We start from the raw sequence: 15,191 nt of genomic DNA, 5'->3' as shown, positions 1-15,191 counted from the left end.
AGTAAAAAGGAGTAATAAGGAGTAATAGTAAAAAGGAGTACTAAAGATCAATAGTAAAAAGGAGTAATAAGGAGTAATAGTAAAAAGGAGTACTAAAGATCAATAGTAAAAAGGAGTAATAAGGAGTAATAGCAAAAAGGAGTACTAAAGATCAATAGTAAAAAGGAGTAATAAGGAGTAATAGTAAAAAGGAGTACTAAAGATCAATAGTAAAAAGGAGTAATAAGGAGTAATAGTAAAAAGGAGTAATAAGGAGTAATAGTAAAAAGGAGTACTAAAGATCAATAGTAAAAAGGAGTAATAAGGAGTAATAGTAATAAGGAGTAATAGTAAAAAGGAGTAATAAGGAGTAATAGTAAAAAGGAGTACTAAAGATCAATAGTAAAAAGGAGTAATAGTAAGAAGGAGTAATAAGGAGTAATAGTAAAAAGGAGTAATAAGGAGTTCCAGGCCAATTTTTATTTCGTATTTACTAAGCCCATTGCACATTATCTTCATATATAATCATTAAGTGGATCTATTTACAACTATCAATATTAAGCAGCTATTTTTGTTGAATTGGTTGTATGATAAGTGCTGTTTGATCATTATCATAAAATCAAGATGACCTTTAACCTGTCAAATCTGATTTTATTTTGGTATACCATGCAAAATTGTTAAACATCATATTGGTATGCTATTGAGGTAGAACAACATCATTAGGACATGGAGCTAGTAATGCTCTCCATTACCTTTATCAAACTCAAACAAAAATGGTCATCAAGGAATTTCAAATTACAACTTGTAATGCACAGATGTCACCAATTGTTATGCCGTTTGTGTTCTGGACAAGGCTTTTTATGCCACTACATTTTGCCAAAGCTACCTAAATTACAATGACGATAAGTAGTGAGTGATTGGCATCATACATGGACTGGAATTACACATTTAATGTTGGGGGAGCCATGCCCCTCGTACATGTACATTGCATAACATACACCTGGTAATTATGAGGGAGGTGCCCAACAATGCCCTCATACACTGCATCGAGGGGGCAGGGAGAGTGCCCCAACCATGACCCCCCCCCCCCCCTATATTCTGCATAGTATATACATTTAACCAAAGAGAGAAGAAGCAACTGTTTCAATCATGTATCCTTTCCCGGCCTCCTGATAACAATAGTATTCTTGTTTTAAAACTAAACAGTAATTCAGTGATGCTCTTTAATACTGACCTAAGCCCATGCAATGGACAATATACCACGTGAAAGCTAACATGTCACGTACAGGTTATAATCCAAACAAAGTGGCAGTCCAAAATTTCAATCCATGGTGAATAAAAACAGTAACACCCTTCTGGCTCTCTACATAAGAAATATCAACTGCTTCATCTTCATTCTATATCATCACCTGCAACATTTACTTGTTATTATTTATCCTTCTGCTGCTCTAAGCTGGCTTTACCGTCTCTCCTCTCCGAGGGTTTGGCCTCAAAGAACTCTGGCCAGGTAAGACACCTCCAAGCAATGAGCTGCGGTACCAGCAGAAGAGCCATGTTGATCAGCCAGAAAGCTGAAAGACCATCACTAGGTACGCGGTAGATGTACGGCGTGCGACTGTGAAGGGAAGCCCCAATGTGTGAAAACTGGCCCTGTAAGAGGCAGAGAGAATGAATGAGAATTATGGAAGTTAATACACTGAAAATACATTTCTATTAAAGAAAATACCCTATTTTTCATGCTACAGATTTGAATCAAATTATTGACGAGAATAATCTTGATTGTTATTTTGGTTGAAAACAATATTCACAAATGATTTAACTACTTTCATAACCATGTCAAAATGTTTAATGGTATATTTAATGCCAAGCAAAGGAAATCTGAGGATTGAACCCAGTTGAGATGTGTTTTTAAAAGTGGAACCTTAACCAATGAGTTGATGTCTATAACTTCAAGAATAATAATACTGTGCTACAGATTTTGCAATTTTACCAAAACTCAAGCAATGCTTACATTTTAAATACAGGCACTTCCTTAACCATGTTTGGTATCACAACATTTAGGGTAAAAAGTTGTAGGAAATTTATTACCCTTTCTAATGAAAACAAAAGCTCCTAAAGAATACAACTTCATAAATGAAAATTGTTGTAATTTCCTTTTTAGTCCTTTACGATTCAGTTCCTCATTCATTTACCATTGATTAATGCTAATATTTAAAAATATCCTATTAAAAATGCAATTTTCTCAAAAAATGTCTATAGTGGCATTTTATGGAGACGGGGAAAAAACCTGGATAGGACACATCCCTAAGCTAATTCTTCCTTCTCTGATATCTCTGATATCTCTGCCCCTGCGGGAAAGAAAAAAAAAAGGGGGGGGGGAGAGCTAGCTCTCCCCCCCCCCCTTTTTTTTTTCTTTCCCGCTTGTTCACAACATAATCACTTGACTGTCTTTCTATACCTTGTTTTATTTTATTTTGTATTGCTTTATTTGTCTTCTTCCTTTATTTTTCTTCTTACTTTCCACTCTCGTTAATCATCTTACGGACCTTTTCTCTTTTCTTAATTGGTTTCCTTGCAATTATTCTTTCTTTCCTCACAAGTAGTGGTAAAATAAGCACTGATCCTTATATCTAATTTATATACGTTTGGTTATGCTGAGGAAAGCACAGAACTTTTCCCTTTTTTCTCAATTTTCTACGCTATGTTTAGTAAAATACGTCACTTAAAGATAACCCTCGTATAAACATATGCTTTTGTAAATATCTTACCGGTATGTTTATTCAGATATCCTAATTTATATACAAACCTATTAACTGGACCTTCATAATACAAGCTTTGCTGTTTAGGAGATCCCGACATTATTTAGCTTTTTTTCAATGTATTTATCATACTTATGATTGTATCTTTTGTCATAACTATTACCATGTACATAATATGTGCGATTATGTTATCTTTGATAAAGTGGAAATAAACTTGAAACTTGAAACATGCTCAGTCAGGGGCATCTCATAAGGAAATACAGATGGTAAACAAGAAAGAGGAAGACCAAGAATCTGGGTGGTGTCAGATGACAAATCATTTGACATAATGAAGAAGAAGGTTAAAGAGAAAGGGGATGGAGACAGAACTAAAGAAGACTCTGAGAGAGAGAGAGAGAGAGAGAGAGAGAGAGAGAGAGAGAGAGAGAGAGAGGATATTTAGAATGCCTTGATTTATGCTCTAAACAGTGATATAACCTGAGCACCATGCACCTACAGAACACAGCAAAAGTTTAAGCGGTCACGGAGCCATACAAAGAGTAAACTCTATGCTAAGTCACCTGAGCTGATGCCCCAGCACTCAACAATGCCCAGTCCGACATCCATGTACAGCCGGGCTTGAAGAAGCCGTAGATTGCACACACAAAGTAAGGTACAAAGTAGAACCAGTATACTAATGCCTGCAAGGAAAAACAAACAAATAATATATAATTTCCTCTCAAGTTTTGAAGGTTAGACCATCTTTTTCAAACACACATGCAAGTTTCAATTACAAAAAATACATATATATATTTTTAAAGACAAAAATAAAAACAAAAGCACAAACAATAACAAAACAAGCAAGAGACGACAACAACAAAAAAACATTATAAAAGGATAAAAGGAATGAGTGGCAGCAAACTGGTAAATTTAAAGCTATCCATCAAACAAAGGGAAGAAAAAAATCACAAATGAAAAAGGACAATATTCACCCTTCTATATTATGAGAACATGATGCATAATACTTCACATCCTATTTTTTGGTTCCCATAAACCTATAGTGCAGTGCTTATTTGTGAGTCTTTATATACAGGAACATATCTCTGAACAAGATTATATACAAATATTTTGTAGCTGATATTTAAAGGAAAATGTTGACATCCAACATGATTATTAAAATGGCAGTTCATATTACATGTATCAGTGTATTGAAAGAGATGATTCATACTGCAAAGTAAAAAAGTTAGTAAAACCCCCCTCATCAGAGCAAGTTAAAATCAGACAATATAAGCTGAAGCTAACAGGACATACAAGCATGCACAAAAATAACAGCTGTAATTGCCTAATGGAAAGAAGACGTAAAGCTTTCCGTTTAATGCCCATGGGCTTTAACAATGCAAGCTTCAGCTTATATTGTCTGATTTCTACTTGTGTTATTCTAGCTGGCATTGTCTCAGCCCATGGTCATTAAACAGGTAGCTTTACGTCTACTTTCCGGAAGCCAATTACAGCCCATTAATTTTCTGTGTGCTTGTTCCTTTAGCTTCTACTTATATTGTCTGATTTCGGCTTTCTGTTCATTGCTGCGAATTACTCTGATGAGGGCAAGACTCAAAAGCTTTAGTGTGTCTGTTTTTCAATGCTAACTTGTTATTAATGTATTTCAAATTATTGCATAAGTTTACATTCTAAATAAAATAATAACAAAATAACCACTTCAATGATCTATCTTATCAGCTAAACATATTTGTTGTTACTTATAAAACAAAGGCATGAGGATATCAGATTTGCCATGACTAATATACTTGCTGGTATGTTGGTAGGATTCAATTTTGTAAAACTGGAGTGCAAGATACAAATGGAAATGTTCTGCATCGCCCTCACAGTCTACTAACTGTATGAATTAAAGACCGTCAATACTACCGGGCCAGAAGGGATAAGACCACACAGCGAGGTCACTGACAGGTGGTTATCTCATTAACTCAGCTCTCAACTAACATAAGAAAAAGAGGATCATGGGGGACCAACAGGCACCAATTGGGGAAGTTTTCTATATAGAGGGAGCAAGTAGCTACAAGTAGGACAGTGGGGCTTTAAACAAGTATAATGATGTGTAACCCTATTCTTGCTCATATTTACTGATACATTTACTTGTATGGACTTACTTGAATCATAGGATACAAGACTGGATCTTGGAAGTATGGCTCAACATTATTGAGGTAGTAGACAGCGATGGAAGCTGGGCTCTTCAAAGCAACCTGTAACATAGAAAACCATGAATGAGCAAATGTTTAACAATGAACCAACAGTATTTTCTGTCATCTTTCATTGTGCTGCACTGCACAGAAAAAAGGCATGTTTTCAAGGTATTTTTACGGCACTATTTCAGAGACTGAACTAGCAGGTCATAATTCACTGTAATGACTTTGAAAGAAATTTAAACATACATTGGAAGGGTGGGTACAAAGAGGAAACGATAAATTCAATCCAATCCAAGATATTTGATATAGCGCCTTTTCCTGGCAGTTACAAAGCGCTGAAACTATAATCACATATAATTTCCCTCCAGTTTAAAAGCTGCTCCATCAGGAGATGTCATTCAGCCATTAAAAAGGGGTGCGTCTCATACACAGAGATTTACGGGTATATATTGGCAATTTTTTGTAGAAACTGCCAATATATATATGTATATATTATATGCTTAATTGAGCCTTTAGATACTTACAGCCATCCGTAGGAAAGAGATCAAGATGGCACAGAAGAGAAAGAGAACAAAGAACAGATCCAGAGGCCTCTTCCAGATACTCTTTTTATGTGCAGCTACCACCTGAATGGAAGAAAGAAGAAAATAAATGCTGAGCAACAAATTATATTGTAAACTGGTCACCAAAGATGCACAGGATACTTTTATACCTTCAATAAAAAATAAAGCACAAGGCTGAAAAAGATATTTTTGTATGTATTTTCGTATAAATGAACAGTTCTCATTACAAAAATTTGATGAAGCAGCCTATTCCAAATAATTCAATTTGTTGGTATGTTTATTGCCAGTTCCCAATCCTATTCTAGCTCATCCTGAATCAATCCGAACTGCTGATATAAATATGGGTTGCAAAGCAGTTCGCCCCATGGGGTTGTTGTTGCCAGCTGCTAGCTAGCTACTGTACTGGCCGGGTCTCTCGGCAGGATTAATAAATCAGGTTGAAAGAAACATTAATGTTTGAATAATAAAACGGCTTTCTAAAACATAATAATTTTTAAAAGACAAAATAGATATTTTTTCTTTGATTTTGAACACCGCATGCTTCTTTTAAAAGCTGAAAATTACTTTTTATAGAGGCAAGTGACAAATCCTGCGAGCTGATTTCGGTGCAAGGCCGTCGGGACCTGGTTTATGAAAATCCTGACATGACTCAGGCCTAGTTAATAAGCAAAACATTAATAAACTGTATAGATATGTTCTGTGGGTTTTGCACATGAAATCTTGATTCTTACATGTAAAATCTAAAACACCTTTCTGTTCATGCTTGCGATTTACTCTGATGAAAGCAAGACAAAAAAGCTTTAGGGCAATTCCACGGTAACGGAAGGACACTCAGACAAGATTTTTGAACTTCAGGTTCATACTAAAAGAACTGTTTTATTAGTATAAGATGTGAAACAGTACAGATATAATACCTATATAAGTGCCTTTAATTCTCCCCAAAAAAATTGTCATTATAGTTAAGTAGTTTAAGAATGTGCATATTAATTATCTCGGTAACGGAAGGACATAAAAATGGACATGGTTTTTCCAGTTAATTAGTGTTTATCCAAACTTTGTGAAGTTGATGAAGCTTTCCACTTGACTGAAACACATTTTGTTCCCCATAGTTTAATACATACTAATAAACATTTCTTTTAGTATGAACCTGAAGTTCAAAAATCTTGTCTGAGTGTCCTTCCGTTACCGTGGAATTGCCCTTTATCATGTCTGTATTAATTGCTTTTCTTCAATTTTCAGGGATGCCAGTTAGAATTAATCTGAGGGCCTGAAAATCACCTAGAATGAGCTATTTTGTACACAAAAAAAGCCTAAAGTATGGCCTCAAAATAACTCGCCAGGGTCTGAATTCAGGCTTTTGCCTGAAAACTGGCATCCCTCAATTTTGTATACCAACAATCTCTTTAGATACTCACATCCCTGCTTTCGACATCAGTTTGTGGGCTCTGACGTACACACTTTATAGCAACCAGGACAGGGAAGAGGACATAAGGGACGTTGAGGAAGTAAGAACCCTTCACGTTAGAACCGTACTTCCCAGAGACATTGCCTGGCATGAAGACTATCATACTGTTTAAGATGGATCCTGCCCAGTAAAGACCAACTTCTCGGTAGCTTTGACTATAAAGAGAAGGGGATATAGGAGAGAAAAGAAATATATTATTGATGGCAAATATTTAAAAGCATTCTTTGAAGTTTCACGAGTGTACAATATAAAATGGATTTTGAGTCTGTAAATTTCTAGCTGGAATGCTCCCAAGGGAGTGGAGAATGAGCACTGTAATGTGTAGAATAAAAATTGAATTCAGTGACCAGGGTAATAATAATCCTGCAAGCACTTTTGTCACTAAACGCTAAAACAGTTTATAAGAAACAGGATTGATTATCATTAGGTAATTAGGTAATTAATTATAAATCAATTAAGGTAATATGGTGGTGGTTGGCTGGTACTTTACTTAAAGAGGCTTGGGCACCATGCTATGATACAGAAATGTTTAGCGTATTACTGAATGTCATTATTAAACAAGAATGCCTCGGTTTACAACATCATTGAATGAGGCTAATTATTGTATCGCCTTGAGTGACATTTTTGTCAGACAGTGCACTATAAAATTCTATACTATATCATTATTAATTATAACTTAAGCTTACCCCCATACAATAGCAGTAACCATCATAAGATACATGCAGTAATGACCTGATCCATCCCAGTAGTTGATCATAGTCCCATGTGCTGTATTCAGGTATGGCTCCCCCTATAAGCAATCCAAACATTTCACAGGAAAATGCATGAAGCAGTGATTTACGTTGATGGGTTGATTGACATAACTTTTCCTTGTGATTTTGGGGCCTATCAACTTAGAATCACCCTTTACAAACATTTATAAGACCAGTAGTTACTTGTTTTTATTATGTATGGGATAGATTTAATGATTGGTCAGAGTGCATGTCTGAAGATTTACAAAAATAAATATATGTGCAATGGCTCAAAACAACAATTTCCTATAAATCACTTTTAAAACTGTTTAAATATTGTGTTATAGTAAATTTTCAACTGTAAGTTCCCAAGGCATTAACTACATTAAGGTTTTTGCTTCATGGATTTTTCACAATAGAAAGCAATATACAGTACATGCATTTATGGCTTGCTTCTCAAATTTAAAAGAATATTTAAACCAAGCCATACCAGCCTATCCCGTTTATGACTGATCGAGTATCCATATCCATGCGTGAGGCTAACACAGTCATCCTTATGGTTGATCTACAAGGATATACCTGCATCTTTGCTTTCATGCAATGCACGACTAGCAACTTATAGCATTATAGTTAGGGAAATGTAAGCTTTAAAATACAATATTTCCATTCAATGATGGTGGGCATTTACATATTAAAGCAGTACTAAAAATAGAGGTGATTATGAATATCAAGGAACATCCAGGTTTCTCAAAATCAATAGATATCCCTTGAGTTATGAAAAAATGCAGTTTTATTGACTAAAAAAGCCAATCCTGACAGAAAAATTACACATTTTGTCTTACACACATGTACAGTATGTGCCCATTGGACCAAAGTTCACCAAACCCTCCCCCATTATAAAAATGCACGATGCCCCTTACTTTGAAATATCAATAGACTGCCAGCTTTGCTCTTTAAAAAAGTTGCAGTTTCCAAAAATGCTAAAATCACTGTTCATACCAATTGCCCTTTTCACCCTCAACTTTGGCAGTTTCTCCATGATCCTTTATTTTATGATGATGGCAATATAATTGCCCCCATGGCCCCATTATTAACAGAATCACATGACAATAATCTTCTCATTCGGTTTTAAATCTTAGGTTTCCTTCAGGTAATTTTTGTCCTGTTCTCAAGTGATACTAATGTTTTTCGAGCATCTTCACTTTTTCACTCAAATCTGGCACAAATGGATTACGATTTTATTTTCGACATGCCATTTTCAAAACAATGTTGCTCAGTGAAGCCTGTATTGATTAAGTTATCAATGTATCATTTTAAAGCATATATATATATATATATATATATATATATATACACCGTACATGTACATGTATATAACGTCTATTTTATGAAAAGCAAGAAATCCTATTCATACAGCTTTGTTCACAATATCTGTTTATTTTCGGGCTTTTTTTCTTCTTTCTGGGACGCACTGTATTATTGATGGTAAATTCCCATTTCAATTTGTTTTTTAAAGGCTGAGAGTAACTTTCATCTCTCCAATTTAATATGTAAGATGAAGAAATACATACAATGTCCATGTAAGACAGAAAATTGAAAGAAGTCAAAGTGCAATTGTCAATAAGCCTATGTATTCATGCTGTTCTCCCACAAGTGTGTCTAAATTACACCTTATACAACCACAGTACAGCATGCTGGCTGTATACACTTCTTTCCCTTTAGATTCCATTGCAATCTATGAATGTCAACATCTCAGAGTTATTCAATGATTAACTTACCTCTTTGAGATACGATGCCATGAAGTTATCAATTATACCATCCAACTCCATCGCTAGAACAATGTCCACCACGCTTGTGAAAGCAAATACAGCAAACACTACAATACAAAAAAATGTTGGATAATTAGGTCATTTCAGGAATGGAAACCTATTAAAGGCATCCAGGACACAAAATTGAAACCCGAAGTAAAAAATGTTAAAAACTTATAGGTTTAATGCAAGGGCAGGTCCAAGCTATTGTCCCCTCTGGGGGTCAAATTTCATCTTTATATATATTTAACAAACTATACCTCATTTTAAAGCTGAAACTATGAATTTTATGAATCTGATAAAAAATTAAAAAAATTATCAAAATACGAAGAGTGCCAAGGTCACGAACTTCAATTTGTATTAATTAGCGTGACGTACGGGACATTACATTTTTATTTTTGTATCTCATTTGAATTTTTTGTTTAAAATTAAATATCTCAGGACATGAAGACCATCATGCTAGAAAATAGGAAAAAAATATAAAAACTTTCAAAATTAATTAATTATGCAAATGAGGTAGGTTCCAAAGTGTGATGTCCCGTACGTCACAATTTGATCATAATTTGTTTAATTTTAATTATGAAAATAATTTTTTTTTTAAAAGATATTCTAGGAAGTTCTAATTTAGATGAATACCTAACAAAAAATAGGTTTAACAAAAATTTCAAAAATTCTGTGTTGATTACATAATCAAATTAAGAAATGTGACGTACGGGACAAGTGTGTGACGTACGGGACAACCCCATATAAAACCAATGCGAGATGTGAAAAAGGAAATGACCAAAAGGAGAATATATACTGTGCTAGGAAACTTGTTGTATACAGGGATATACATGTATGAACATTCCAACTGGGTCCCTTCTAGGAATTAACTTGTTTGTACTTTTGTTGTTGTTTTATGTAATTGTTGTTAATGTAATTAGTCTTCAAGCCAGACCCCTGGTATTATCAACTTTGGTATTTTGCCAGTTGATGTCTCCCAACATTGGCAGGATGCTAAATATGTAAATCATAGTAGTGTACTAGCTCCTGGAATGAGTCTAATGAAATTATATGGTAGTGGATGCACCAGAAGCTGGCTTTTACAACTCATAGTTGCTGCAGGTAAGAATAGCACATGTATGCTATCAAGCTCTCCATGTGAGGTTTTTTAATATTCTATATAAATGTCATATATAATGGTAAAGGATTACAGCATGCACTGTACATGTTATGGAGCCAGCTCTGGAATTCTGATCTCCTAAAAACTAAATCATAACTTTTAAGGAAGGATAGCCTTTTTATTTTCACACTCTCACCCACTTAAGATTTTTATCACTTTTACACCCATGCATTTTTGTTGATTTTGCTTTAAATTAATCTTTTGAATTGTGGAAAAGATCACACAAACCTTTATAGTTTTAATTGCTTGTATCTGGTGGTGTTAATAAGATGTTTTAATCAATACAAAATACATTCAAGATTTATATTTTTGTATCCATCTTTCACAAACATGTAGGCTACATTAATGTACATCAAAATTCTTGAATATATGACAGCAACATATACAAGTTCTAATCTGTGATAAAAGGATATAAAAAAAGACAATATGTCCAGCATTATTTTTGAATTCCTTCCAAATTCTATGATATTACTATCAAATAATTCAAACAAGCTATGAAGAAAAGACTTCATATTTTTAATGTATCTTTGTTCACAAACACTTAGAACATAAGAAATGTTCTTTGACAAAATATGATATGCCGAATGTGCCCCTGTGTTTCAAACAAGTTTGAATAAAAGTTTTCAAGTTCAAGTTCATCTTCTTCATTAATTATTGTTTAAAAACATTTTGCAAATTTGAATGGAATGGATAAAAGAAATGAGAAAAGAAGCATGACTGCACATGATAGATGGGTAAATGGAATAAAAATGGTAATATAGTGTGTATGAATATTAATTCAATTTGTTTTCTTTGTTAAAGTAATATTTGTATTGATTTACCTCATAAATTAACACAGATGATAATAAGTGATGGTCAGAGGATCTAATTGGGTTCTAAAACACTCTAATTGTCACTGATTTCAGTTAAAATTGTTCACATTTAACAAATTTTGACGAAAATTCTCCATTTCAATGCATTTTCCCATAGGGAAAAGTTGTCCCGTACGTCACGTGTCCCGTACGTCACATGCACACATTTATGTTTTGGTATATTACATAACAACGAAAGGTCAGAAAAATATGGTGATAGTTGTGATTAATGCTTGATTCCATAATGAATTAAGATATCATTACCATAAATCTCATAACTTAATAAATTCAGAGAACTTTTATGATGAACTTATTTTTGAAAAAGTCAGAAATTCTCTGGTCCCGTACGTCACGCAGCACATTAATTACATTAAAAATTAATTTATGAATTGGTCAGAACTAAAACTTTCCACAAATGAACTAGCCCATAATAGCCACAGACTCATACCAAAAGATAGTCATATAAATAATGTCATCCATTGTTATTTCTTGTTTAAAGTCTCTGAATGTCCCGTACGTCACAAAGCAAATAGCTTGGACCTGCCCGCAAACAAACCATATAAAGCTCAATCTGGTCCCCCCTTAGAAAAGAATTGTGGGGCCCTGGATAAATTGATACAGCTGCAGAGTTTTTCAGAGGTTATAATGTACTTACAATGTTTTTATTTTAAAATCATCTTTCCCCTCAGTTCTTTTTCCATGGGTATTTCTATAGACTATGTTCAATTGTCCCAGGCATCAAATATGATACACAGAACTCGACAGAAGCAGTGAGCGCTTTGCCTCTCGAAAGGGTTAACTGGGGAAAAAACTATTTGATGGATCATATTTTGGAATAAATCAGCTTTAAACCCCCGTGCGTGAAGTTAGGTGCATTGTTTTTATAGATGCAGCGCGCACGCACGATCGGACATCAAATTTTTAGATCGCGATATCTCCAAAATCCTTTGACTATAAATTTTCTAGTTGAACCAATTGGTATTAAAATACATTGCCGTCCATTTGACATTAATTAAAATAAATAATTTGTGTAGAATATGAGGAAACATGGATCGAATATCACATTTTTTAATATGTTCTAAAATCTTTGCGAACTTTGGTCACCCCTTCATACTACTACTAGACCCAAAGCTTCAGTCTCTGATATCGACGGTTGTTCCGCCGAGATTACATCTGGCTCCTCTGACCGCCTCTAGGCTTATCTATAGGCCTAGCTCCCTATGTTACATAATGTTGACAAATCAAATGTCAGTTTTATTAAAGAATGACTCATACCAGATCAGATGGTTATTTCTGCTACAATGCACAGCCACAAGTTTCACAACACCAAAATAGAAGTGCTAGAAGTAATAACCTCTTGACTGTTTCACTAAGATAGTAAGTTCAAATTAGCATTAGGCTTTGATTTACTTACCATAGAAAAAAGGATCTGACACTTTCTGTGAGCCCCTGGAAAGCCGCACAATCAGGTAGCTCATCAGGGCTACGGAGGCCAACATGCCGTAACCCACGGCGAGGACTTCACCCTCTTCCCGGTTCTCCAGCAGAGCGTTAAGCAGATAAGTGACGGGAATCGCCGTCAGGGAGAGGGCAAAAACACCTGTCGCCATCGCCATTATGATTGATTGATTAAATTGATTAAAATAAGATTCACTGATTATCACCGCATTAGAATGTCGAATCTCTTAAGCTCAAAAAGAGATACCTCAGGTCAAAATTTGATGGGTACCTAGATCTACTACCACTAGAGTCTGATCAGGGCAGTACAGGCGCTGGCCTACAGCAACCCTCGTCTTACGTCTAGTCTTGGAGTCGAGTGAGTGCAGTTGCAAGTTAAGTGCAGTGGCGGGCGTCGCGTCGCGATCCCGATCGACTATCGAGGTACGCCTTGAGCGTCAGCACCACTGACCTCTAGGTGTAGAGGTCAGTGGTCAGCACGCGTGCTGCGCTGGCGGGCAGTCTAGAGTGGGAAAAAAAAAGGGGGGGGGTGGGTGGTGGGTGCAGATCTCCCGCCCCATCTTACATTGTAACGGATTGAAATCAATAACCACAAAAAAAATGGTCATTTAATTGTTAAAGGTGTATTTATTTCAAACAATTCCAAGCAAAAACACACAACAAAAAATAAACAAAAAATAACCATGGGTCGTGGAGCGTTTTCTAATTTTTTGGGGGGAGGGGCATGCACCAACAAAAAAGGGCACTTTCCGGAAGAAAAAGAAAGTGCACCTACAAAGGGAATCCTCATAAGGAAAATGTAGATCTACATCACCTTTTAGACATTGGTATAAACTCCTACATTGTGGTATTACATTACCAGGGACGATTTCAATATTTTACATCATAGTTTACAATTGGGGATGTGATGGTCTTACATTTGCGAGAAAGTAAGGCTATCAGCAAAAATTTAAAGATTTGTGAGATCATTGCAACCAATTAATTAGATCTTATACAGAGGAAAAATCATGATGGTGTTTTATGCATAATCTTAGAATGAAAGAAAAGACCTTGGATAAATAACACTAATTACATCAACTATAAATGCGAGCAGGCATAGCAAGGGAGCTTTTGGGGGGAAATTGTGGAAAAAGTTGCTCTTGGTCGCTTTAAATTAGGAACACATATTATGGAGAAAGGGAAAGGGGCACTATCAGAAGGAAAAATTACTTTTATTAGAAAAGAAAAGGTACATGTGTCAAAGTTAAAAAGGACAATTATAAGAGGTATTCCCAAAAGGGGCATGTCTCGCAAATTCAAAGGCTCAATTTCAGAAACAACAGTTTCTGAAAGAGCTCATATGAAGCAACTAAATCAAGCAAAAAGGGCCATGTATCGTCTACTTGCTAGGAATTATCACCTTGAGTCAAATATAGATATTCAAATTGAATTATTTGACCAACTAATATTACCATACTCCTCTATGCAGTGGCGTACCTGGGGTACTCCGTCAGGGGGGGGGGGGGCAAGCGACCGAAACAAACAAAAAAGGCGATGCTAATTTTCACTTCTGGCGAGCGAGCAAAAAAAAAATCTTTAAGTAACGTGGGGAACATTCACTTGTTAGCGACGTTAATTTCATTTTTTTTTGCAAACGAGCGTAGCGAGCAAGAAAAAAATCACTTCTTTTTTAATAATTGCCACTTAAACTTGGTTCAATTGTCCCATGCAGGGCGCGGGAACAATATTGTGTTTAGGGTGATTTTATACCCATTTTAGCTAGCGAGCGAAAATACATCTTTCAATGAATTGCTATATAAAATTTGTTTCATTGTTGCAGGTCGGGGGCGGGCACAATCGTGTTTAAGGCAATGTCAATTCCATTTTGGCGGGCAGGCAACCCCCTACATTTATCTTTTTAATGATGTTGTAGCAGGTTAGTGGTGGGCACATAATTCCACGAGCTAGCGAGCGAAAAAAATCACTTCTCTTTTATAGGGAAAATATGGTACATAAAAGTTGGGTTCATTGTTCCATGTCAGGGACGTGATTATTAAGCGGTGTTATTTCTATTTTGGCGAGCGAGCGAGCAAAAAAAATCACTTCTCTTTTATAGGGAAATAACTTGGGTTCATTGTTCCATGTCAGGGATGTGATAATTAAAAGCGGTGTTATTTCTATTTTGGCGAGCGAGCGTAGCAAGCGAGCAAATTTTTTGTAATGATAATTGGTTCATAAATTTCAGATTTCAGGTTG

At 35.4% G+C, this 15,191-nt stretch overlaps 1 protein-coding gene across 1 annotated transcript; it reads right to left on the bottom strand.

Annotated features, from left to right (window-relative positions):
- Positions 1 to 434: 434 nt before the first annotated feature.
- LOC588706 (transmembrane 6 superfamily member 1) lies at positions 435 to 13,316 on the bottom strand. The gene is made up of 8 exons (XM_788376.4): positions 12,913 to 13,316; positions 9,456 to 9,553; positions 7,633 to 7,736; positions 6,897 to 7,101; positions 5,443 to 5,544; positions 4,883 to 4,975; positions 3,299 to 3,418; positions 435 to 1,629 (listed from the first exon to the last, which is right to left on the bottom strand). Exons 1-8 carry the CDS (start codon positions 13,112 to 13,114, stop codon positions 1,408 to 1,410), a joined length of 1,146 nt encoding a protein of 381 aa, XP_793469.2. The 5' UTR covers positions 13,115 to 13,316; the 3' UTR covers positions 435 to 1,407.
- Positions 13,317 to 15,191: the final 1,875 nt, after the last annotated feature.

The sequence above is a fragment of the Strongylocentrotus purpuratus genome, unplaced genomic scaffold (assembly GCF_000002235.5).
Source record: "Strongylocentrotus purpuratus isolate Spur 01 unplaced genomic scaffold, Spur_5.0 spur5_scaffold_9, whole genome shotgun sequence".
Classification (NCBI taxonomy): Eukaryota; Metazoa; Echinodermata; class Echinoidea; order Camarodonta; family Strongylocentrotidae; genus Strongylocentrotus; species Strongylocentrotus purpuratus.
Note: the sequence above shows the minus strand (reverse complement) of the source record. Positions and strands in the feature narration are given on the sequence as shown.